Source organism: Ammodytes marinus, assembly GCF_949987685.1.
Source record: "Ammodytes marinus genome assembly, chromosome: 18".
NCBI lineage: Eukaryota > Metazoa > Chordata > Actinopteri > Uranoscopiformes > Ammodytidae > Ammodytes > Ammodytes marinus.
In genome coordinates this window covers 26,995,055-27,020,970 of record NC_137222.1, presented here as the reverse complement: position 1 = coordinate 27,020,970, position 25,916 = coordinate 26,995,055, and the positions used below count along the sequence as shown (strand labels likewise).

Below are 25,916 nucleotides of genomic sequence, written 5' to 3'. Positions count from 1 at the left end.
GGAGAGACCGTGTTCAGCTCCGCGGTGCTGTGGAGAACACAGGCTGCGCTGCGGTGGAACGGAGGTGGCAGTTATTTGCAGTTGCTTTTTGACACAACTCTCAGTTTATTGCACTTGCATCAAAATATTTAATTTTGTTAAACTTTATTTTATCCGTTTTGTACACATAGGGGCGGCCCGCCAGCCGGCCTAAAGGCTACAAACACACAAAAAAACAAAAAAAGGTTTTCCTCATCCACCAATCGAGTTCATTTGAAACGAGGAGTACTCGATTACTAACGCCCATCCCTAGTAGCTACAGAACATATACTGTGCTGTGTAATAACAGGGTCGAAAAATTGGGAAAAAGTCGCGGCTTATAGTCCGAAAAGTACGGTACCTACATTGTAATGGGTCAGGTCTTGCTCTCGTTATAGTTTTAATTCTTTATGTGCCTGTCTGATTCTCAGGTTAACATTAGATTTGAAGTTTTATACTCCTATGTAAAGAATAAAATAACAATTTCAGCTGAAGCTAAGATGAGGCTGCAGCAATCTTTGTTGGTTAAATCAAGTGGTATTTTCTTTAACTGTTGGTTTCTATCTATCCGCTTGGTTTATTTTATTTTTTAACAAGGACTATATATTTTGCCTTCTTTTTCTTGAAGTGTAGTTGAGTAATCACTCAAGAGCCAGTGTGGACATGAAGATAGATTACATCCACCAACAATGTAACATGTGCATAGCATGACAGTGCTAGTGGTGTATCAAATGAGACCTGAGAGATTTAAACCTCCCTCTAAAGCTAAACTAATCCCAAAATGTATTCCCTGCTTATTTTATTTTATTGTATTTTACAATAATTGTATGTGCCAACACAATTGAGTTATGTCACAACATGTCAGCACAGAGCTTGGACAACAATTTAGGATGTGTGGGTGTGTTAGGGTGCCTTAACAATATAATATAATTTGAAGCAACTTTGAAGAAATAAATCCTAATTAAGTTTGATGAGTCATCCATCCAAAGGACATTAGTAGTCAAGCATTCCTTTTAATTTAATTCATGGTACTTGATTTATTATTAATTTCAGATTTAATTACAAATTGTAACTAATTTCATAAATCAATGTAATTCAACCATTACTATTATAACAACACATTATGAATGTCACCAATAAGTAATGAGTGTTGTGTTTGCTGTTGGCAGGATATGCTGATGCAGCTGGCTAAGGCTGTGGCTAACGCTGCAGCAGCTCTGGTGCTAAAAGCTAAGAACGTGGCTCAAAAGACGGAGGACTCCAGCCAGCAGAACAGGGTCATTGCTGCAGCCACTCAGTGTGCTCTGTCCACATCGCAGCTGGTGGCCTGCACAAGGGTGAGTATTCTACCTGAGAGATATCTACTCAGAACTAGTTAAAGAAATGTACGAAGTTGGATTATCCTCTTGTATGTGAATGCATCTTATCCCTTGTTTAGCAGCACTTTGGTCAACTGATGTTGCCTTTAAATGTGCTATAGAAATACTTTTGACTTTGACTTTTGTTTAGGTGGTGGCTCCAACCATCAGCTCCCCAGTGTGCCAGGAACAGCTCATTGAGGCAGGCAAGCTGGTGGCCAAATCAGTAGAAGGCTGTGTAGAGGCATCACATGGGGCCACCAATGATGATGGACTCCTGAAACAGGTGGGCGTGGCTGCCACAGGTGTCACTCAAGCCCTCAATGAGCTGCTTCAACACATCAAACGGTATGCTAGTGGAGGTCATCCTATTGGACGACACGGAGAAGCCACTGACCGCATTCTGAATGTCACAGACAACATCTTCAGCTCTATGGGAGACGCTGGTAGGTGCATAGAACCAAAAGCCTGACCATAGGGCTACACAGAGAACAATGCTTCTGCTTGCAGCTAAGTTTCAAAATGATCATCAGACCACTTTTCACAAGATTTCACTGTCGGAGACAAACAAGAGTCTTGCTAGAGTTGGGTTGCGCTCCCGTCATCTCAATGGCTTGGTGTAAGCTGTTCATCCAAGCTGTCTTTAAGTCAGGCCCATAGAGATTGATGATACAGTATATAGCTGGTAAACAATGGTCAACTGTGTATAGCTAATAGAGCAGTCCAAAGGCACTTTCTCTAAAATGGTACATTTTCTCCCCAGGTGAGATGGTTCGCCAGGCGCGGATCCTCGCCCAGGCCACATCAGATCTGGTCAATGCCATCAAGATGGATGCAGAGGGAGAGTCTGACCTGGAGAACTCACGCAAGCTACTGTCAGCCGCCAAGCTGCTGGCTGATGCTACTGCAAAGATGGTGGAGGCTGCCAAGGTCTGCCATTGTCTGTCTCTTTCATATGTCTGCTTTTAACGTAGTCTTGGTTTTACAGTATATAGCGCCTTATGATAGAAGTTAATGTCAGTGTGTTCATTTGATGTGTACTGATCTCTGTCTGTTTGAGCCCAGGGCGCAGCAGCAAACCCTGACAGTGAGGAGCAGCAGCAGAAGTTGCGAGAGGCTGCTGAAGGTCTGCGCATCGCCACCAATGCTGCCGCCCAGAATGCTATCAAGAAACGGCTGGTCAACAAGCTGGAGGTAAGAGGAACAAGAAAGTGACATGAAAAAGCCCTGATTCTGTTCTGTGTTGCCTGTACAGATGTATTGGAATGATCTTAGTGCTATCTTAACAGGTCCTAGATAGAACAGATATTTAAATGAGTGTATGATTAACAGTGATGGATGCAACCATTCTACATCAGCCATGATGTGCTCTTTCACTTGATTCTAAATGTTATTCCTGTTCTTTTGGTATGATGATGTACTATGCTATGACATGTAAAAACTGCCATACACATTCCTGTTCTGTTTCATGAGAGCTTTATCTTTTTTCTTCTCGGCTCTACACCTAATAATATATTTATTGTTCATTTTCACATGGTTCCTAGTCATCCATTTCAGGTGCTAAGGGTTAAAGTAGTTTATCTGATAGTGCTGAATAAGACAAACTTAGGAGAACAAAATGATCCTATTGTGATCAACAACTACTTGAATATGAAGATATTCCAGGATACTTGACAACTGGTTACTAATTCCAAAATAATTTAAACAAGAATCCCTATATTAGAGGTTAGGATACTTTGTGCTAGCTACTTGAATCAGTAATACAACTTTAAATTACAGTCCCCTCCAAAAGTATTACATTGAGGCCAATTCCTTTATTGTTGCTGTAGACTGGAAACATTTGGGTTTGACACCAAAATATGAATATGAGACAGTAGATCAACATTTCAGCTTTCATTTCTAGGTATTTACATCTGGATCTGATACACAACTGAGAAGATAGCAATATTTGTAAAGGAACACCACATTTTTAGGTGAGAAAGTATTGGAACAGATAGAGAAATAAATTAAAGTGAACAAGACTTAATATTTTGTTGCAAATCCTTCTCTTGCAATAATCGCATCAAGCCTGTGACCCATTGACATCACAAAACTTTTGCATTCTTCTTTTGTGATGCTTTTCTCATTCAGTTGCTGTTTGTTTTGGGGGGTTACTCTCTTCGGTCTCCTCTTTAACAGGTAAAATGCATGCTCTATAGGGTTTAAGTCTGGAGATTGACTTGTCCAGTCTAAAACCTTCCATTTCTTGCCCCTGATGAACTCCTTTGTTGTTTTTGCAGTGTTTTTGGGTCATTATCTTGCTGCATGATGAAGGATCTTCCAATCAGTTTGGTTGCATCTTTCTTTAAATTGGCAGACCGAATGTTTCTGTAGACTTCTAAGTTCATTTTGCTGCTGCCATGTGTTACTGTGTTGTTGTCAAGATGAACCTTTACCAAAGTGATGGAAAGGCTAAAGTTTAGAGAAAGAAAGGATCTGCTCATGATCCCAAACATACAAGCTCATCTGTGAAACACGGTGGAGGCAATGTCATGGCTTGGGCTTGCATGGCTTCTTCTGGGATGGGCTCATTAATCTTCATTGATGATGTAACACAAGAGAGCAACAGCAAAATGAACTCAGAAGTCTACAGTAACATTTTGTTTGTCAATTTAATGAAAGATGCAACCAAACTGATTGGAAGATCCTTCATCATGCAGCAAGATAATGACCCAAAACACAACAAAGGAGTTAATCAGGGGCAATAAGTGGAAGGTTTTAGACTGGCCAAGTCAATCTCCAGACTTAAACCCTATAGAGCAGGGGTTTTCAAAGTGTGAGAGAGTGAGCCCCCCCTCAGAGAACACATTTTAGTGGAGCCCCCCCAACATTTTTTTTTCAAAATCCCTGTGTTTTGAAAGATCTTTTAATTATTTTACAAATTTAAACATTTTTGAAACATTCTAAAAATGTGTGCGTTTTTAAACACATTTAATACATTTTAGCATTTTAATCCAGTGTTTTAATGCTGCTTCCTTTAAGCATGGATAGTAGTGACTGAGTGTGCAGCGGAGTGAGAAAGATAGGCAGACAGACTTTCCCAAATTATTGACTAGTTAAATGTCATTCACTCACTCAGCGTTTTTTTGTCCTGCTGGAGGAAAATAGTAGCCAGTGGAGAACCAGACCCTCCTAGCCTTTCACACCGCAGCAAAATCGGAGCCGGTTCCGGGCTAGTTCGGAGCTAGAGCCAGTGTTTTGGTTTCACAACGCCAGAGAACCGGCTCTGGCCTGTAAAAACCGGTTCAACTCAAACCCCAGGATTGAGCAGGGTTTGAGGTAAGAACTGCTTACGCCAGCGGCCGGGGGAGGGATTATCCTGACCAACCAGACCAACTCAAACCTCATGCCCGCCATATTTAAAAACACCGCTACTACGAGACGTAAACTTAACATAATTACCGAACGTAGCGATCAAATTGACCGGCAAACATACGCTTTATGGGTCCTGTTTGCAAAGTAGGGTGACCAGATCCCAATTCACCAGATGTGGGACAAAGACTACGTTTGTGCGGGACAATGTGCCGTTTTAGCAAAATAAACTTGTGTCACCACCGGTAATGCCAGAGACACGGCTTTCTATATTAAAAAACACTATCTTCAGATCAGCGTGCAGCAGTTAAGTTACTGTTAAACAAATAGAGCATTAAGGCTGCGGCTTCACATTAAAAGCATTTCACTGGCTTCACATTAGCATTTCATTGGACAAACGTGAGTTGGCTTTTATTTTGAAGTAACATGAAAGTAAACGCTGAAGCAGGCAGCACCTTCACAGCATGGACATATAAACACAGAGCCCACTGAGCCGAGCAGCACGACAAACGGAGACACACACACACACAAAGTGAGAGCCTAAACGTGTAAAAATAAGACGTATTCGCCGCTGTTGTTGTGCCTAAAGCTAGCGGTAGCTTTAGCGTTAGCCACAAGAGCAGCGGCGTCGGGCGACGTACACACACGTTTACAGTGACGTCATGACGTTGCTCTCTTGCCGGCTCCATGGCTGGCTCTGGTCGTTGTGAAACCAACCGGTTCATAACTGGGATAAGGCTGTAACCAGTTTTGAACTGGCCCCAGCACCAGCCCGGAACTGGCTCATGGTTCTTTTTTGTGTGAAAGGCCTATGGGGAGTCCGGGGGAAAGCCCCCCCGGGAGATTTTTTTTTCACAAAAATGTATGCAGGGTCATCTGGATTGGGCTTGGCGCTCTTTTTCTTTAACGAGACCTATTTCTCTGTAATATAGTGAATGCATTTAAATGCAGTGAGAGGAACGAAGCAGAAGAACTCTTGTCCAGCTATGCCGTGATCTTAATCTAAAAAACACAAACTCAAAAAAAACTCACAGTTTGAAAACCGCTGCTATAGAGCATGCATTTTACCTGCTAAAGAGGAGACTGAAGAGAGTAAACAAACAACAACTAAAAGAGGCTGCGGTGAAAGCCTGGAAAAGCATCACAAAAGAAGAATGCTTAAGTTTTGTGATGTCAATGGGTCACAGGCTTGATGCAGTTATTGCAAGCGAAGTATTTGCAACAAAATATTAAGTCTTATTTACTTAAATTTATTTTTATTTTATTTTTAAAGATATTTTTTGGGCATTTTTATGCTTTATTTGACAGTGCAGAGAGACAGATGTGAAATGGGGCAGAGAGGGGAGTGACATGCAGAGAACGACCGCGGGTGGGAATCGAACTCGGGTCTGCTGCTGGGCCCGGCCCGGGAGGGGGACGCCTTACCAACTGAGCTAAAGGCGCCCCCTTTAATTTATTTTTAGTCCATCTGTTCCATTACTTTTGCTCACCTAAAAATGTGGTGTTCCTTTTCAAATAATGATATCTTCTCAGTTGTGTGTCCGATCCAGATGTACATACCTGGTAATGAAAGCTGAAACGTTGATCTTTTGTCTCATATTCATAGTTTGGTGTCAAACCCACATTTTTCCAGTCTACAAAAAATAAAGGAATTTTGCTTCACTGTTCCAATACTTTTGGAGGGCACTATATTTATTTCTAGTCATTTACTTTGTTTTTAACTGACACACATGGTTTGGCTGTTTCCTGTCAGAATGCAGCCAAGCAGGCAGCAGCAGCAGCCACTCAGACCATAGCTGCTGCGCAGCATGCTGCCTCTTCCAACAGGAACCAGGCTGCACAGCAACAGCTGGTCCAGAGCTGCAAGGTAATATTACTCACTTCTGATTGTAAGCACATATTGTAGTTCTAGACAAAATATCTCATTTCACTCTCACTCTCTATGTATCGCCCTAAACAGCATATATTTTTTTGTATTTCTGACTGAAATTATATAGTCATTCAGTTTTGAAAGTAAAAAGTAATTGATTTGATTTAAAGGTGCTGTAAGCGGAATGGTTCTTTTAGCTAATTTCCTGTCAGTTACTGCAGTTAGCAGTCCCCTCGCTCGTCCCTACGTCACCACATTAATGCACTGCAGTCTTCAAGCCGCAAGTTATCTAGCATCATCTCAGATCCATTTAGAGTTTAGGTCCAGGAACCTTTTAGGAACTTTTGAAGCGGGGCTGGGATGTTGAAAGTGTCTGATTAGTCAAGTTTCACCCGCCATGTTTAAATCTCCGCTTAGCAAGTGTCTCATTTCCTGGTTTGAATTTATTAGGGGGCCAAGCCCGAGTAGGGCCTAGGACCGCGTTTTGCAGAGCAACGCGGTTCCATAGCCCTGCTGGGCAGGGAACCCTATTGTTTTTGCTGGGATTCTTTTTAGGGGGCCAAGCCCGAGAAGGGCTGGGACCGCGTTTTGCAGAGCAACGCGGTTCCCAAGCCCTGCGGGGCAGGGAACCCTATTGATCTTGCTGGGATTATTTGGTGTCGTCTAGAACTGGTGCTGCAGCCCAAACCGTAAAGGGTTGGGACATGCCACTTGCATGGCTTATCCAGGTCCATGCCTGGTACGCAGACACAAAAATTCAGACATGTCAGCCACTAGGTGGCGCTACAACAAAGGAAAAGGCGTTTTGGGCTATAACTTCTGCACCGAAAGTCCGACAGTCAAAAACTTTATATCCACAGATGCCCACAAGTCAGCTGCATCTTTTGAGATAGGCCACGCCCATTTGCGTATATATGGCCAAGAAATTCCTATGTATGCCGGACTTATTAAAAAAAAGAGTTTTTCAATTTTTTTGCCTCTTTTCGCCATTTCCTAAGTCTTTCGGCGGGAAAATGGGAAAATTCAAAAAACTGTCTTTACAATGGAGAGGTTCACAATTTCATTTTGCTCATAACTCCCCAACCGAACATCGCACATTGAAAAATTTAACATCCACTTGTTCGGTACATTGAGCTGCATCTTTCTATCAGACACAGTTTTGCGAATGTCATCCATAGGGGGCGCCAAAACCACAAAAAGCAAAGAAAACGCGTTTGGGCCTATAACTCCCACACCGAACATCGCACATTCAAAAACTTTACATCCCCGGATTCCGTGAAGCGAGTTGCCGGCGCCGCGGACGACGACGCCCGATCCCGAGTCGCGTGGGAGGCTTGGCCCCCGTTCACAACTGCTTGCAGTTCTAGTTATTAGGGGGCCAAGCCCGAGTAGGGCTGGGACCGCGTTTTGCAGAGCAACGCGGTTCCCAAGCCCTGCGGGGCAGGGAACCCTATTGTTCTTGTAGGGATTATTAGGGGGCCAAGCCCGAGTAGGGCTGGGACCGCGTTTTGCAGAGCAACGCGGTTCCCAAGCCCTGCGGGGCAGGGAACCCTATTGTTCTTGTAGGGATTATTCTTATTAGGGGGCCAAGCCCGAGTAGGGCTGGGACCGCGTTTTGCAGAGCAACGCGGTTCCCAAGCCCTGCGGGGCAGGGAACCCTATTGTTCTTGTAGGGATTATTATTCTTTATTCTTCCATGCGTAAAAGTGGTGCTGCAGCCCAAACCGTAAAGGCTTGGGACATGCCACTTGCATGGCTTATCCAGGTCCATGGTACGTACGCAGACACAAAAATTCAGACATGCCGGCCACTAGGTGGCGCTACAACAAAGGAAAAGGCGTTTTGGGCTATAACTTCCGCACCGAAAGTCCGACAGTCAAAAACTTTATATCCACAGATGCCCACAAGTCAGTTGCATCGTTTGAGATAGGCCACGCCCATTTGCGATAGGATAGATTTTTTGCTACTTCGCAAAAACTGTTTCAGTCACCAAAACATACTCCTCCTACAGTTTTCGCCCGATTTGGACGAAACCAAAAGCATTATGCCCTCCTAACTCCCACGAGCAATAGTTGGTCAATTAGTTTTTCTACGACCATCGGAAGACCAAACGGTAGCGCTTTAAAGATTTGCAAAAATCTGTAAAAAAAAAAAAAAAAGAGGGATTTTCTTGAAACTCAAGGGAGACTATCATGGGGCATACTTGAGTCTATCGAAAAAATATGGGCAAAAAATTCCTTTGTGGGCCGGACTTATTAAAAAAAAGACTTTTTCAATTTTTTTGCCTGTTTTCGCCATTTCCTAAGTCTTTCGGCGGGAAAATTCAAAAAAGTGTCTTTACAATGGAGAGGTTGAGAATTTGATTTTGCTATAACTCCCCAACCGAACATCGCACATTGAAAAACTTGACATCCACTTGTTTGGTACATTGAGCTGCATCTTTCTATCTAACGTAGTTTTGCGAATGTCCTCCATAGGGGGTGCCAAAACCACAAAAAGCAAAGAAAACGCGTTTGGGGCTATAACTTCCACACCGAACATCCCACAGTCAAACACTTTATATCCACAGATGCCCACAAGTCAGCTGCATCTTTTGAGATAGGCCACGCCCATTTGCATATGGGATTTTCTTTCGCTACATCGCAAAATCTGTGTCAGTCACCAAAACACACTCCTCCTACAGTTTTTGTCCGATTTGGACGAAACCAAAAGCATTATGCTCTACCGACTCCCACGAGCAAATGTTGTGTAAAGAATTTTTCTACGACCATCGGGAGACCAAACGGTAGCGCTTTAAAGATTTGCCTATTAGCTACCTTTTACCAAACTGCTCCTAAATCCAAAACGATTTATCCTATTAACACCAAACTTCACACATGTGTTTGTCCTATGGTTCTCAGGCTGGTTCTACTTTTTCCTTAAATTGCTCCAAAAGGGGGCGCCAAAAACACACTTGAGCATCTTTCTCTGCCATTATTTTTGCCTTTTGGTCTATAACTCCCAAACCAAACATCCCACATTCAAAAACTTTACATCCCCGGATTCCGTGAGGCGAGGGGCCGGCGCCGCGGACGACGACGCCCGATCCCGAGTCGCGTGGGAGGCTTGGCCCCCGTTCACAACTGCTTGCAGTTCTAGTTAGGGGGCCAAGCCCGAGAAGGGCTGGGACCGCGTTTTGCAGAGCAACGCGGTTCCCAAGCCCTGCGGGGCAGGGAACCCTATTGTTCTTGTAGGGATTATTATTATTCCTATTCCTTACGTAAAAGTGGTGCTGCAGCCAAAACCGTAAAGGGTTGGGACATGCCACTTGCATCACTAGTTCAGACCCCCGGTCTCTCAGCATACAAAAAAATTCAGACATGCCGGCCACTAGGTGGCGCTACAACAAAGGAAAAGGCGTTTTGGGCTATAACTTCCGCACCGAAAGTCCGACAGTCAAAAACTTCACATCCACAGATGCCCACAAGTCAGCTGCATCTTTTGAGATAGGCCACGCCCATTTGCGATAGGATACATTTTTTGCTACATCGCAAAACCTGTGTCAGTCACCAAAACATACTCCTCCTACAGTTTTCGCCCGATTTGGACGAAACCAAAAGCATTATGCTCTACTGACTCCCACGAGCAAAAGTTGGTCAAATAATTGTTCAACAACCATCGGAAGACCAAACAGTAGCGCTTTAAAGATTCGCGCAAATCCGTAAAAAAAAAAAAAAAAAAGGGATTTTCCTGAAACTCAAGGGAGACTATCATGGGGCATACCTGAGCCTATGGCAAAAATATGGGCAAGAAATTCCTATGTGGGCCGGACTTATTAAAAAAAAGAGTTTTTCTAATTTTTTGCCTGTTTTCGCCATTTTCAAAGTCTTTAGGCGGGAAAATGGGAAAATTCAAAAAAGTGTCTTTACAATGGAGAGGTTGACAATTTGATTTTGCTATAACTCCCCAACCGAACATCGCACATTCAAAAACTTGACATCCACTTGTTTGGTACATTGAGCTGCTTCTTTCTATCTAACGTAGTTTTGCGAATGTCATCCATAGGGGGCGCCAAAACCACAAAAAGCAAAGAAAACGCGTTTGGGGCTATAACTCATACACCGAAAGTCTGACAGTCAAAAACTTTATATCCACAGATGCCCACAAGTCAGCTGCATGTTTTGAGATAGGCCACGCCCATTTGCGTATGGGATTTCTTTCTGCTAGATCGCAAAAACTGTGTCAGTCACCAAAACACAGTCCTCCTACAGTTTTTGCCCGATTTGGACGAAACCAAAAGCATTATGCTCTACCGACTCCCACGAGCAAAAGTTGTATAAATAATTGTTCTACGACCATCGGAAGACCAAACGGTAGCGCTTTAAAGATTTGCACATTAGCTACCTTGTACCAAACTGCTCCTAAATCCAAAACGATTCATCCTATTAACACCAAACTTCACACATGTGTTTGTCCTATGGTTCTCAGGTTGGTCCTACTTTTTTCTTAATTTGCTCCAAAATTGGGCGCCAAAAACACACTTGAGCATCTTTCTCTGCCATTTTTTTGCCTTTCGGTCTATAACTCCCAAACCAAACATCCCACATTCAAAAACTTTACATCCCCGGATTCCGTGAAGCGAAGGGCCGGCGCCGCGGACGAGGACGCCCGATCCCGAGTCGCGTGGGAGGCTTGGCCCCCGTTCACAACTGCTTGCAGTTCTAGTTATTAGGGGGCCAAGCCCGAGCAGGAGCTGGGACCGCGTTTTGCACAGCAACGCGGTTCCCAAGCCCTGCGGGGCAGGGAACCCTATTGTTTTAGTGGCGATTATTAGGGGGCCAAGCCCGAGCAGGAGCTGGGACCGCGTTTTGCACAGCAACGCGGTTCCCAAGCCCTGCGGGGCAGGGAACCCTATTGTTTTTGTAAGGATTATTATTATTTTAATTTTTCTCCGAGTAAAAGTGGTGCTGCAGCCCAAACCGTAAAGGGTTGGGACATGCCACTTGCATGACTAGTTCAGACCCCCGGCCTCTCGGCCTACAGAAAAATTCAGACATGCCGGCCACTAGGTGGCGCTACACCAAGGAAAACGCGTTTGGGGTCATAACTCCCACACCGAACGTCCCACAGCCAAAAACTTTATATCCACATATTCACTGGAGTCAGCTGCATCATTTGGCATAGGCCACGCCCATTTGCGATATTATAGATTTTTCGCAAAATCGCGAAAACTGCAAAACATATTTTTCGCTACTCCTCCCACAATTTTTGGACAATCGACACCAAACTTTGCACAGAACATCTACCGACCCACACGGAAAGAAATCATACGAAAGAATTTTGATCCGACCATGGATAACGAAACGGTAGCGTTTTAAATATTTGTTGATTAGCTACGTTTTACGAAAAAATTCATAAATCCAAAATCATAAGTCGGATCAAGTCCAAATTTTAGACATATGTTGGGGCTACCCTTAATTGCGTTCAATAAAAAATTTGGACATTTTCGCCATAAGGGGGCGCCATAAATTAGGAAATTTTATATCTCCTAATTGGCCAGAGAAAATTTCTTAAAACTCACGGGAAACCATCAAGGGGCATACACGACTCTATATAAAAAATATGGCCAAGAAATATTAATGTGTAAGGGACTTTTTAATAAAATTAGATATTTTTTTTTTCCGTCAAAGAAAAAAGGCGGGAATGTTAGCATGACCATTGACATTACATTGTGCAATTAGCTCCGGCGGCCATTTTGTCAAGGCTGACAATCTACTTTTGCTCATAACTCGCCAACCACACATCGCACATTAAAAAACTTGACATCCACTTGTTCTGTGAATTGAGCTGCATCGTTCCACCGTGGCAGTTTCGCAAAATTCATCCATAAACAGCGATACCTATACAACTCCCGCACCGAACATCCCACGGTCAAAAACTTTACATCCACAGGTTCTGTGAAGTGAGCGGCCGGCACGGCGGTTGACGACGAGTTGCGTCGGAGGCTTGGCCCCCGGTAAAAACTGCTTGCAGTTCTAGTTATTATTATTATACTTCGCCGCATAAAACTGTGTCCACAGCCCAAACCGTAAAGGGTTGGGACATGCCACTTGCATGACTAGTTCAGACCCCCGGCCTCTCGGCCTACAAAAAAATTCAGACATGCCGGCCACTAGGTGGCGCTACACCAAAGAAAACGCGTTTGGGGCTATAACTCCCACACCGAACGTCCCACCGTCAAAAACTTTATATCCACAGATGCACTGGAGTCAGCTGCATCATTTGGCATAGGCCACGCCCATTTGCGATATTATAGATTTTTCGCAAAATCGCGAAAACTGCAAAACATATTTTTCGCTACTCCTCCCATAATTTTTGGACAATCGACACCAAAGTTTGCACAGAACATCTACCGACCCACACGGTAAGAAATCATTCGAAAGAATTTTGATCCGACCATCGATAACGAAACGGTAGCGTTTTAAATATTTGTTGATTAGCTACGTTTTACGAAAAAATTAATAAATCCAAAATCATAAGTCGGATCAAGTCCAAATTTTGGACATATGTTGGGGCTACCCTTAATGGCGTTCAATAAAAAATTCGGAAATTTTCGCCATAAGGGGGCGCCATAAATTAGGAAATTTCATATCTCCTAATTGGCCAGAGGAATTTTCTTAAAACTCACGGTAAACCATCAAGGGGCAAACACGAGTCTATAGAAAAAATATGGCCAAGAAATAGTAATGTTTAAGGGACTTTTTAATAAAATTAGATTTTTTTTTTTCCGTCAAAGAAAAAAGGCGGGAATGTTAGCATGTCCATTGACATTACATTGTGCAATTAGCTCCGGCGGCCATTTTGTCAAGGCTGACAATCTACTTTTGCTCATAACTCGCCAACCACACATCGCACATTAAAAAACTTGACATGCACTTGTTCTGTGAATTGAGCTGCATCGTTCCACCGTGGCAGTTTCGCCAAATTCATCCGTAAACAGCGATACCTATACAACTCCCGCACCGAACATCCCACGGTCAAAAACTTTACATCCACGGATTCCGCGAAGTGAGCGGCAGGCACGGCGCTTGACGACGAGTCGCGTCGGAGGCTTGGCCCCCGGTAAAAACTGCTTGCAGTTCTAGTTAGGGGGCCAAGCCCGAGCAGGAGCTGGGACCGCGTTTTGCACAGCAACGCGGTTCCCAAGCCCTGCGGGGCAGGGAACCCTATTGTTTTAGTGGCGATTATTATTATTATTATACTTCGCCGCATAAAACTGTGTCCACAGCCCAAACCGTAAAGGGTTGGGACATGCCACTTGCATGACTAGTTCAGACCCCCGGCCTCTCGGCCTACAAAAAAATTCAGACATGCCGGCCACTAGGTGGCGCTACACCAAAGAAAACGCGTTTGGGGCTATAACTCCCACACCGAACGTCCCACCGTCAAAAACTTTATATCCACAGATGCACTGGAGTCAGCTGCATCATTTGGCATAGGCCACGCCCATTTGCGATATTATAGATTTTTTGCAAAATCGCGAAAACTGCAAAACTGACTTTTCGCTACTCCTCCTACAATTTTTGGACAATCGACACCAAACTTTGCACAGAACATCTACCGACCCACACGGAAAGAAATCATTCGAAAGAATTGTGATCCGACCATGGATAACAAAACGGTTTAGTTTTAAATATTTGTTGATTAGCTACGTTTTACGAAAAAATTAATAAATCCAAAATCATAAGTCGGATCAAGTCCAAATTTTAGACATATGTTGGGGCTACCCTTAATTGCGTTCAATAAAAAAATTGGACATTTTCGCCATAAGGGGGCGCCATAAATTAGGAAATTTCATATCTCCTAATTGGCCAGAGGAAATTTCTTAAAACTCACGGGAAACCATCAAGGGGCATACACGACTCTATATAAAAAATATGGCCAAGAAATATTAATGTGTAAGGGACTTTTTAATAAAATTAGATATTTTTTTTTTCCGTCAAAGAAAAAAGGCGGGAATGTTAGCATGTCCATTGACATTACATTGTGCAATTAGCTCCGGCGGCCATTTTGTCAAGGCTGACAATCTACTTTTGCTCATAACTCGCCAACCACACATCGCACATTAAAAAACTTGACATGCACTTGTTCTGTGAATTGAGCTGCATCGTTCCACCGTGGCACTTTCGCAAAATTCATCCATAAACAGCGATACCTATACAACTCCCGCACCGAACATCCCACGGTCAAAAACTTTACATCCACAGGTTCTGCGGAGTGAGCGGCAGGCACGGCGCTTGACGACGAGTCGCGTCGGAGGCTTGGCCCCCGGTAAAAACTGCTTGCAGTTCTAGTTCTTATTATTCTTCTCCACATAAAAGTGGTGCTGCAGCCCAAACCGTAAAGGGTTGGGACATGCCACTTGCAGGGCTCATCCAAGTCCGTACCCCGTACGCAGACAAAAAAATTCAAACATCCCGGCCACTAGGTGGCGCTACAACAAAGGAAAAGGCGTTTTGGGCTATAACTTCCGCACCGAAAGTCCGACAGTCAAAAACTATATATCCACAGATGCCCAAAAGTCAGCTGCATCTTTTGAGATAGGCCACGCCCATTTGCGTATATATACATTTTTTGCTACATCGCAAAAACTGTGTCAGTCACCGAAACATACTCCTCCTACAGTTTTTGCCCGATTTGGACGAAACCAAAAGCATTATGCTCTCCTGACTCCCACAAGCAAAAGTGGGTCAAATAGTTTTTCTACGACTATCGGAAGACCAAACAGTAGCGCTTTAAAGATTCGCGAAAATTCCTTAAAAAAAAAAAGGGGGAGGATTTTCTTGAAACTGAAGGGAGACTATCATGGGGCATACCTGAGCCTATGGCAAACATATGGGAAAGAAATTTTTATGTGGGCCGGACTTATTAAAAAAAATAGTTTTTCAATTTTTTTGCCTGTTTTCGCCATTTTCTAAGTCTTTCGGCGGGAAAATGGGAAAATTCAAAAAAGTGTCTTCACAATGGAGAGGATGACAATTTGATTTTGCTATAACTCCCCAACCGAACATCGCACATTCAAAAACTTGACATCCACTTGTTTGGTACATTGAGCTGCATCTTTCTATCTAACGTAGTTTTGCGAATGTCATCCATAGGGGGCGCCAAAACCACAAAAAGCAAAGGAAACGCGTTTGGGGCTATAACTTCCACACCGAACATCCCACAGTCAAACACTTAATATCCACAGATGCCCACAAGTCAGCTGCATCTTTCTACATAACACAGTTTTGCGAATGTCATCCATAGGGGGCACCAAAACCGCAAAAAGCAAAGAAAACGCGTTTGGGGCTATAACTCCCACACAGAACATCCCACATTCAAAAACTTTACGTCCCCGGATTCCGTGAAGCGAGGGGCCGGCGCCGCGGACGACGACGCCCGATCCCGAGTCGCGTGGGAGGCTTGGCCCCCGTTCACAACTGCTTGCAGTTCTAGTTATTATTATTCCTATTCCTTACGTAAAAGTGGTGCTGCAGCCCAAACCGTAAAGGGTTGGGACATGCCACTTGCATCACTAGTTCAGACCCCCGGTCTCTCAGCATATAAAAAAATTCAGACATGCCGGCCACTAGGTGGCGCTACAACAAAGGAAAAGGCGTTTTGGGCTATAACTTCCGCACCGAAAGGCCGACAGTCAAACACTTTATATCCACAGATGCCCACAAGTCAGCTGCATCTTTTGAGATAGGCCACGCCCATTTGCGGTAGGATAGATTTTTTGCTACGTCGCAAAAACTGTGTCAGTCACCAAAACATACTCCTCCTACAGTTTTTGCCCGATTTGGACGAAACCAAAAGCATTATGCTCTACCGACACCCACGAGCAAAAGCGGGTCAAATAGTTTTTCTACGACCATTGGAAGACCAAACGGTAGCGCTTTAAAGATTTGCGAAAATTCCTTAAAAAAAAAAAAAAGGGGGATTTTCTTGAAACTGAAGGGAGACTATCATGGGGCATACCTGAGCCTATGGCAAAAATATGGGAAAGAAATTTTTATGTGGGCCGGACTTATTAAAAAAAATAGTTTTTTAAATTTTTTTGCCTGTTTTCGCCATTTTCTAAGTCTTTAGGCGGGAAAATGGGAAAATTCAAAAAAGTGTCTTTACAATGGAGAGGTTGACAATTTCACTTTGCTATAACTCCCCAACCGAACATCGCACATTCAAAAACTTGACATCCACTTGTTTGGTACATTGAGCTGCATCTTTCTATCTAACGTAGTTTTGCGAATGTCATCCATAGGGGGCGCCAAAACCACAAAAAGCAAAGAAAACGCGTTTGGGGCTATAACTCCCAAACCGAAAATCCCACATTCAAAAACTTTACATCCCCGGATTCCGTGAAGCGAGGGGCCGGCGCCGTGGATGACGACGCCCGATCCCGAGTCGCGTGGGAGGCTTGGCCCCCGTTCACAACTGCTCGCAGTTCTAGTTCTTCCTATTATTCCTTACGTAAAAGTGGTACTGCAGCCCAAACCGTAAAGGGTTGGGACATGCCACTTGCATGGCTGATCCAGGTCCGTGCCTGGTACGCAGACAAAAAAATTCAGACATCCCAGCCACTAGGTGGCGCTACAACAAAGGAAAACGCGTTTTGGGCTATAACTTCCACACCGAAAGTCCGACAGTCAAAAACTTTATATCCACAGATGCCCACAAGTCAGCTGCATCTTTTGAGTTAGGCCCATTTGCGATGACTCCCACGAGCCAAATTTGGATAAGGAATTTGTCTACGACCATCGGAAGACCAAACGGTAGCGCTTTAAAGATTTGCACATTAGCTACCTTGTACCAAACTGCTCCTAAATCCATAACGATTCATCCTATTAACACCAAACTTCACACATGTGTTTGTCCTATGGTTGGTTCTACTTTTTCCTTAAATTTCCTTAAACAAAAGGGGGCGCCAAAAACACACTTGAGCATCTTTCTCTGCGATTTTTTTGCCTTTTGGTCTATAACTCCCAAACCAAACATCCCACATTCAAAAACTTTACATCCCCGGATTCCGTGAAGCGAGGGGCCGGCGCCGTGGACGACGACGCCCGATCCCGAGTCGCGTGGGAGGCTTGGCCCCCGTTCACAACTGCTTGCAGTTCTAGTTCCATTTGAGATCGTTTAAGATGTAATAAAAAGCAAACAGCAACAGCACAACAGCAACAGTTTTTGAATGCCTTTGATTTCACATATGTGCAAATATGATTACTATTAGCCTATTTATTAAAGTGTAACTGAATCTTTATTAATTAAATCACTATGTTGTTTAGGAACACATATATGCTGGTGTTAATATTGAAAAAAATTGCAATATGTTAAATATCGGCAATTTAAGAAATGTTTTGTATCGTAAATTATTTTAGAACTTTACTAAGATTTGAAAATAACTTTTTCCGTCGGGTTCGAAAAATGACTTACTGCTGTACTTTTGGTGCAGCAGTACGTCATCACGTCGCCGTAAAGCCGGTCACGCTCTTTACAGGTCCATAGCTGGTCCATGAGCTACTACTGTTATGCAGTCCCTCCAAGGATGTTATTTCGGGGGTTAACACCCTTAACTTCTACCGGCAGTGTGTCTGCATTATCTCGCTTGTGCACACACACACACACACACACGCCCGCCCGGACTCGTTCGTTGCTTCACTTGATTGACACACGCTACCGCTCGCTCTCCTCGCTCACTCACACACACACACACACACACACACACACACACACACTCTGCCGCTAGCTCACTTGCGCTACTTTGTCTCCTAACTCTACGATAGAGACACCCGCCAACAATTTAGAATAAGAAAAGTCCTCCACCTCAGACGACCCATCTGTGTGGCATATGAGCTCACTGTGTAGCGACCGTGCCGTTAGACTTTGTGTCACTCAATTTTTCAATGAAGTCATGTCATTCAGAGTGACAGCTAGCAGCTAGCCCCCTCCTTCAAAGACACCGCGCGCCCCCCTCCCTCCTGAATGTTGGCCGGCTGATGTCGGAATGTTTAAAAACAAAGGTTCTCAAACGGAATTTTAGAATCCATGGTCTGAAAGCATTTTTCAAAATCGTGCAGTAGCTCAAACAGGGGGTTCAGTTACCCTTTAATGTGGCTTTTTACTTTAGCCTACAGTTGTAATTTTTTTGTATTTTTCGCCATTTACTTTCATTTGTCCAGCACTCAACACTGGTTATTTTTAAATGTACTATAAATAAACTTTGGTGTGTGTGTGCGTGTGTGTGTGTGTGTGTGTGTGTGAGATCAGGCGGTGGCAGAGCAGATCCCTCAGCTGGTTCAGGGAGTGAGAGGCAGTCAGTCTCAGCCTGACAGCCCCAGTGCTCAGCTGGCTCTCATTGCTGCCAGCCAAAACTTCCTGCAGGTGATGATTACAATAACAGGACAACACACCTAGTGAAAAGTACCTCTCAATGACTTAAACCAGGCCACTTTGCACTAATGGGCAGGAAACTACAGCAGCTATTCATCTTAACAAGATAAAACCATTTTCTGTAAAATCAAGAGATAACAAAAGCAGCACTAGGGGCACATTCATATTGGAGTGACTAGAATGGTTATCCATACAACATTCAAGAGCATCATTACATTCCATCAACTTTGTTCACGTTACAAGTTTATCGGTCAGTGTGATATATGTCCAGAAACTCTCCCATGCTGGTGCTTTATCCTTGTTTATAGTGTTCAGCTTATTAAGCATATGTTCATATGAGGCTGTTTTTATCATGGCGTTAGCCCATTCTTTAAATCCTGGAGTTGTAACTGTTTTCCAGTGTTTAAGAATTGTCCTTGCAGCCACTGTAATGCCAACCATGATGACAGAAAACTCTTTACTTGACATTTTATGTAGTTGACTTCTGTCACCTAACAGGCAAAGTCTAGGAGATACTGGTAGTTTTCTTCCGGCCCATTTTCCTAAGTACTCCAAAACAAATCTCCAAAAGGGCTGAATACATGGGCATTGCCAAATACAGTGTAATAAAGTGCCTGCTTCTTTCTGACATTTCCAACATAAGTTGTTATTCATTACTCCCATTCTATATAGTCTTAGTGGTGTAAAATAGTATCTGTGTATAGATAAAACCATTTTCAGTTAATTGAGCCTTTGGCTTTACCTGTTATTCCATATTTAGCCTCAATATGTTTTCTGTCTATTCAGCACTCTCATATTGTAGATTTAAGCTTGTTTAGATGTCTTTATTCAAAAGGGAATTTAAATAAAACTCTGTGTTAAGAGTTTCTCTTTTTAACTCCTCCAGCCTGGGGCTAAGATGGTTACAGCCTCCAAGGCCACAGTGCCCACCATCAGTGACCAGGCCTCAGCTATGCAGCTCAGTCAGTGTGCTAAGAACCTGGCCAGTGCCCTGACAGAGCTGCGCACTGCTTCACAGAAGGTATTACACAGCTACAATTTTTATTTACTAACTCTCAATTTTATGAAAAATTCTTATTTTTCTAGCTTAAAGATACATCACACAGATATGACTTGGGAATTTTTAAACATTGATTAATTTATTTGATAATTTTATTGTTTATATTTTATTTGTTTATGCAACAAATGTGTGTGTCTGTGCCTGCAGGCTCAAGAAGCATGTGGCCCATTAGAGATAGACAACGCTCTGTCCATGGTGAGAGATCTGGAGAAGGACATGCAGGAAGCCAAGGCTTCAGCTGAGCAGGGCAAACTCAAACCACTGCCCGGAGAGACGGTGAGACACTCAGACAGTCCCTATAGATTACCAGCTTTTTCCACGCCAAGAATTGGACATTAACGGCAGAAGCTTCATTTTCAACGATACCTTGTAGGCAAACTAAATAAATGTATATAAAACAACAAAAATACTATTAATTAAAGTTCTTTCCAAATCTCATTGCTATGTTGTTCAGCTTGAGAAATGCTCCCAGGATCTGGGTACCAGCACCAAGGCTGTGAGCTCAGCCATGGCTCAGCTGCTGAGTGAGGCCACCCAGGGCAACGAGAACTACACAGGTTGGTTTAACATCCACTAAACATTTGCTACGACCCTCCAATCACATCCAGATATGTCCAAAATACATCAGAATGTGTGTGGCCACAGAAATAGGCAAGGCAAGGCAATTTTATTTATAGAGCACATTTCAGGCACAGGGCCACTCAAGGTGCTTCACAGGGTTAAAATCAAATAAAGAATACAAATACAAAAAAAATAGTGAAAAGTAGCCTACAAATGTTACTGCAACCAGTAACATACAGTATGTAGAGTTGGTATTTTTCCTGTAAAAACCATAAACTTATGTTTAGAACCTCTTAAGTGGACTTAGAGAGGTGATCAGGCACAAGGTCAGTGTGTGTGTGTCTACTTCATTTACGTGTCATTTGTAACTTTAGTATTGAACAATCTCCACACTGACTGGTGCATTCATGTATTCATCCAGTGACTCTCCTCTCTCCAATATGTTCTAGGAATGGCAGCCAGAGATGTGGCCCAGGCTCTCAAGACCTTGGCCTCAGGCGCCAGAGGAGTGGCTGCCACCACAGGCGACTCTCCAGCGCGTACCGCCATGCTGGACTGTGCCATGGACCTGATGGATAAGTCAGCCAACCTTATAGAAGAGACCAAGAGGGCCATCGCCAAGCCTGGGGACCCAGAGAGTCAGCAGAGGCTGGCACAGGTATGACTGAGACTATCATTATATTGCATCATATTTCATATAGATAATAACTAATTACTTTTGCTAACCACAGGTATGAATGTGTGTGAATAAATGAAACCAGGAACCCATGTAAAGTGCTTTGAGTGCGAATTAAAGCACTATATATAAATCCAATCCATTGCATTGTGTGTGTGTGTGTGTGTGTGTGTGTGTGTGTGTGTGTGTGTGTGTGTGTGTGTGTGTGTGTGTGTGTGTGTGTGTGTGTGTGTGTGTGTGTGTGTGTGTGTGTGTGTGTGTGTGTGTGTGTGTGTGTGTGTGTGTGTGTGTGTGTGTGTGTGTGTGTGTGTGTGTGTGTGTGTGTCTGCGCGCGCGTGCGTAGGTGGCTAAGGCGGTTTCCCAGGCCCTGAACAGGTGTGTGAACTGCCTCCCTGGCCAAAGGGATGTGGACAACGCCATCCGCACTGTGGGTGAAGCCAGCAAGACTCTGCTGGCTGATTCTGTGAGCAACATGGATTATATTACTACTGGTGATAGTTTGAGTGAAGATCCTCCGTATTAGTGGATTAAGCTCAGTAATTTACATATTATACTTTTTTTACCTAATTCCATGATGAACATTAAAACAACAATGTAAACGGTCTGAACCCAAAAGACACATGTAGTATGGGGGAAGTTCTTAGGACGCACTCACATTAGGCAATCTGTTCCGTGCCCAAGCACATTTCCCCCCAAGTCTAGATCGCTTGGCTCAAGCACAGTTCAATTCCTTGGCCTCAGCACGCTTGGGAGAGGTTTGCCCAGGCCAAAGTACAGATGCTAATGAGATGACAAGCAAGCGCACATACGGCGTTCCTGACGTGAATTTATTAGGTATGCATAGTCGGTTAAACGTCCGCTGCCTTACTAGTCGGCAACAGAATTGCCCATCACTTGGACTTGGACATAAAATGTGTGAGAATTAACGTGTGTGTGTAGGCCTAGGTGTGGGCTAATAAAAGAGGGAGAGAGATACAAAGTTGAGAGCAGCATAAAGCAAAGCAAAAAGGTTTTCTTGACCCCTGCCTTAAGGCCCAGTGTTTACTCACGTGCGTCAGATGATTTTTTTCTTTTTCCTCCCGTCAGCTGTTATACTGTTGCCTTTCCGCACGGCGGTGGAGACAAACCCAAAACAACACACAGCGGGACTCAGCATTCCGGTGAAAATTAAACGGTAGCCTACACTAAAGTTAAACAAGAAACTTTTTAAAGACACACTTAAAATAACGATCTCTGCCCATACAAAAAGTTCTGACTTGGATTACTTAACGGATCGATCGATGTGTATAAAACCATCCAGCACGTCTGGTCTGATGACGGGCCGTTATATTAATAATAAACAGCGTGCTGCACATTAGAACAGCATGTACATTAACGGCGTAGTAATTGTTTAGAAGAATGTTAAGGCTGAAGGGCTCCTAAAGCGCTAACATTAGGGATGTCCATGGTTAACTGGTTAACCGTTAACCAACTGGTTAACCGTTAAGAAGATCTTTAACCGGTTAATACTAAAGGTTAAATGGTTAAAAAAAAATATATATCTTAATTTCTCTGAAATCCGGACTCTTATTTTGATATCGCTAAACCGGATGTAAGAATGCCAACTGTCGGTAAAGAATGAAACGAGTAGTGTAGGCTACGCTCAACTTTATAATAGGTCCATGGTACGCTCCCAGTCACAACGCTCCCGTGTCATATGTTTGTATAATTTAATTAACAGCGTGGGCTCCCGCTAGCTTAACATAGCGCTAGCATTAGCCTTCTTGAGGTGGATGCTGTCCTGCATCTATCACCGTCTCAGTGAGTGTGTGAGGGAGTGACAGACAGGCAGTGAGTGCCCGCCCCCTGCACAGACACAGGTTTGCCATGATTGTGTGCCAGGATCAACAGCGAAAATCCGTCAACAAAAGCGTTAAGTATCGTTATGCAGTACTGATAACATCGGAGCTTATCAATATTACGGTCTTTCAAAATGTTGCCCCGTGCTCAGCACTACTTAGCACCGGGTTTCGGTAGGCTATCCCCTAAGCCTGTGTGTGTGTGTAAATGTCCCGGCCTTTTCAGTCACTTATTTCACTGTCTGCTCCTACATTCGCATACTACACCTCTTCTCACAACAGACAAGGTGCCGTGTGAATGTCAACATGTAGGCATTTAAATTGGCTACTGGTCCCTGAATTGTTTTTAAATTAATATTCCGGTCTTTGGAACAAAAAAAGGTCGGGAGCCCTGCTATAATGCTTCATGTATTTCACTATTTTAGGCTACATTAAATCTTAAAGGTTAACCGGTTAATAACCGTTAATTCTGGTGGTTAACCGGTTAAAGAAAAAAATCTAAATGGCCATCCCTAGCTAACATTATGCTTGATTTTCTTTCTCTCTGTTTTTTTAATAGACTAGTCATCCCCACAATTGATATGAGACTGTCCACCGCGACCCATTACGTCCACGTGTCCAACCAAGGCTACATTTAAAGCTCCCATATTATACACTTTTCGGTACTATTATACACCATATTATATGGTCTTAGTGGTCCCTAATAAGTTTTTCTTTAATTGTTTGCTGAAAAAAACTTTCAGATAATTTATTGTACAATGCTGATGTTCAGCTAATCTCACAATGGCCTATTTTTTAAAAAGAGCTGCAGCTCCCCTCGTAAATATAAAATCTTTGAGCTGCCCCCGCCCCCTGTCCGGAAGCGAAGCCAGATACACCTCGCCCTCTGTCTGTCAGGGCCGTGGACCAATAAGAAATAGGGGTGTGGGCTGCACAGTGGAAGCTTCTGGCTTTCCAGTTTGTGAGGTCAGAAAAGGGGAAAATTCTGACTGGAGTATATTGGGGGGGAGGGGTGGGGTTTTCAGAAAGGGGGAGAGTGAGAACAGGAGAGATTGTTATTTTTTTAAATATTTTGGCAGTCTCTAGGCACACCGTGGACCCATGGATATGTTAGAACACATTTAAAAAGTGCATTTAACATAATATGTGACCTTTAAAAAAATAAAAAATTGCTTAAGGATTCTCGTTGGTCTAATGTGAAAGTGGAATATTTCATGCATATTTGTCCGGATGAAAATATTCAAAAACAATCGTATAGCCTACAAGTAGACTACGCTCCAAATCCCAAACGCGCACAGTGACGTAGGGAAGGAGCAATCTTGCCCAGGCCAGGAGCAAGGCAAGGCAAGGCAAGGCAAGGCAAGGCAAGGCAAGGCAAGGCAAGGCAAGTTTATTTATATAGCACAATTCAAACAAAAGGCCACTCAAAGTGCTTTACAGGGGCAAGATTAAAATACATAAAACACATTAGAAGACATTTAAAAGCGAATGAAAAGAAGTAAAACATTTAAATTAAATTAAAAGTACAGGTTAAAATGGAAACAGAAAAGTCTTCAGACTCGATTTAAAAGAACTGAGGGTTGCAGCAGACCTCAAGTTGAGCACAGGCCAGTGGGGGAGTTGGGAGGGGGGGGGCAATCATTCTTGAGTACGGAACAGGTCAACTTTGCCTAGTGTGAGTGCGCTCTTAGTGTTTCAATATTATTCTGCTGTACCAAAACAGAGAAAATGTAAACCATGCATTCTTATAATCTTTCAAATGTTTTATATTAATTAATATTAAATTATTATAATTTTTTCAAACGTATAATAAATGTTGTCAATAACAACCTTACCATAAATAACAATGAACCAGATGCAAAATGATAAATTCTTAACTCTGAGAACAATTTCCCAGTTGATGATGCTATAGAAACAACTTTCTGTTTTTCCTCTGCCTCACTGGACTGTCAGTGGAGTTGCTACATGCAGTGTGTCATAGTTATCCTTGTTCCTGTGTAGTTCCCGTCCAGTGGAAAGAGCTTCCAGGAGGTTCAGTCTCAGCTCAACCAGGTGGCGGCCGGTCTGAACCAATCAGCCAATGAGGTGGTGCAGGCCTCCAGAGGCACCACCCAGGACCTGGCCAGGGCCACAAGCAAGTTTGGACAGGACTTCAGCCACTTCCTGCAGGCTGGGGTGGACATGGCTGGAACGTCGCAGGTCAGTATGATGAGACAATGTTGATCTGGAAGTAGGGTTGCAAAATTCCGGGAATTTTCAAAGTTGGAAACTTTCCATGTGAATTTATGGGAATTTATGGGATTTAACGGGAATTTTGGGAATAAACAGGAATTTACTCAATTTAAAGCAACCCAAATGCACCAAGTCATTCTAACTATGTTATTTCAGTCCTGGCAAACGTTCTCGACAGTAAAAAGCAGTTTTTTCAACTAAGTATTAAAATATTTTTGAACATTTAATTTCAAATCTGATTTTTTTTAAAGCCTATTAAGAAACACAACTTGATATCATACATTGATTTATACTAGACCAGGTTTACAGAGGCTTAAACAGTGATTTTAAATATAGTTTGGGAAAATATATTTTAGCATAATCTTGATTTAAAACAACCAGATTTCATGCAAGTAAGCTTGGCAGGTTGCACATAGCACACTGCTAACTGCAGGGGTACTGAGGCCACGCCCCCTACATGCACTGTGCATTCCTCCATCACATGGGGGGCAATTTACTTAATTTATTGAATGGATGGGGTGAGACAGATGAGTCATAT

At 43.2% G+C, this 25,916-nt stretch overlaps 1 protein-coding gene across 1 annotated transcript in view; it reads left to right on the top strand.

The window, feature by feature from the left end:
• tln1 (talin 1) overlaps positions 1-25,916 on the top strand; it is a 172,170-nt gene that overhangs the window by 79,683 nt on the left and 66,571 nt on the right. The window contains exons 19-30 of the mRNA XM_080046831.1: positions 1,188-1,355; positions 1,528-1,822; positions 2,140-2,306; positions 2,442-2,570; positions 6,481-6,594; positions 18,889-19,002; positions 19,898-20,032; positions 20,219-20,347; positions 20,526-20,628; positions 21,082-21,290; positions 21,652-21,771; positions 25,148-25,345. Of these exons, the coding sequence (XP_079902957.1) occupies positions 1,188-1,355; positions 1,528-1,822; positions 2,140-2,306; positions 2,442-2,570; positions 6,481-6,594; positions 18,889-19,002; positions 19,898-20,032; positions 20,219-20,347; positions 20,526-20,628; positions 21,082-21,290; positions 21,652-21,771; positions 25,148-25,345 (1,881 nt within the window). The remainder of the gene's footprint in view (positions 1-1,187; positions 1,356-1,527; positions 1,823-2,139; positions 2,307-2,441; positions 2,571-6,480; positions 6,595-18,888; positions 19,003-19,897; positions 20,033-20,218; positions 20,348-20,525; positions 20,629-21,081; positions 21,291-21,651; positions 21,772-25,147; positions 25,346-25,916) is intronic.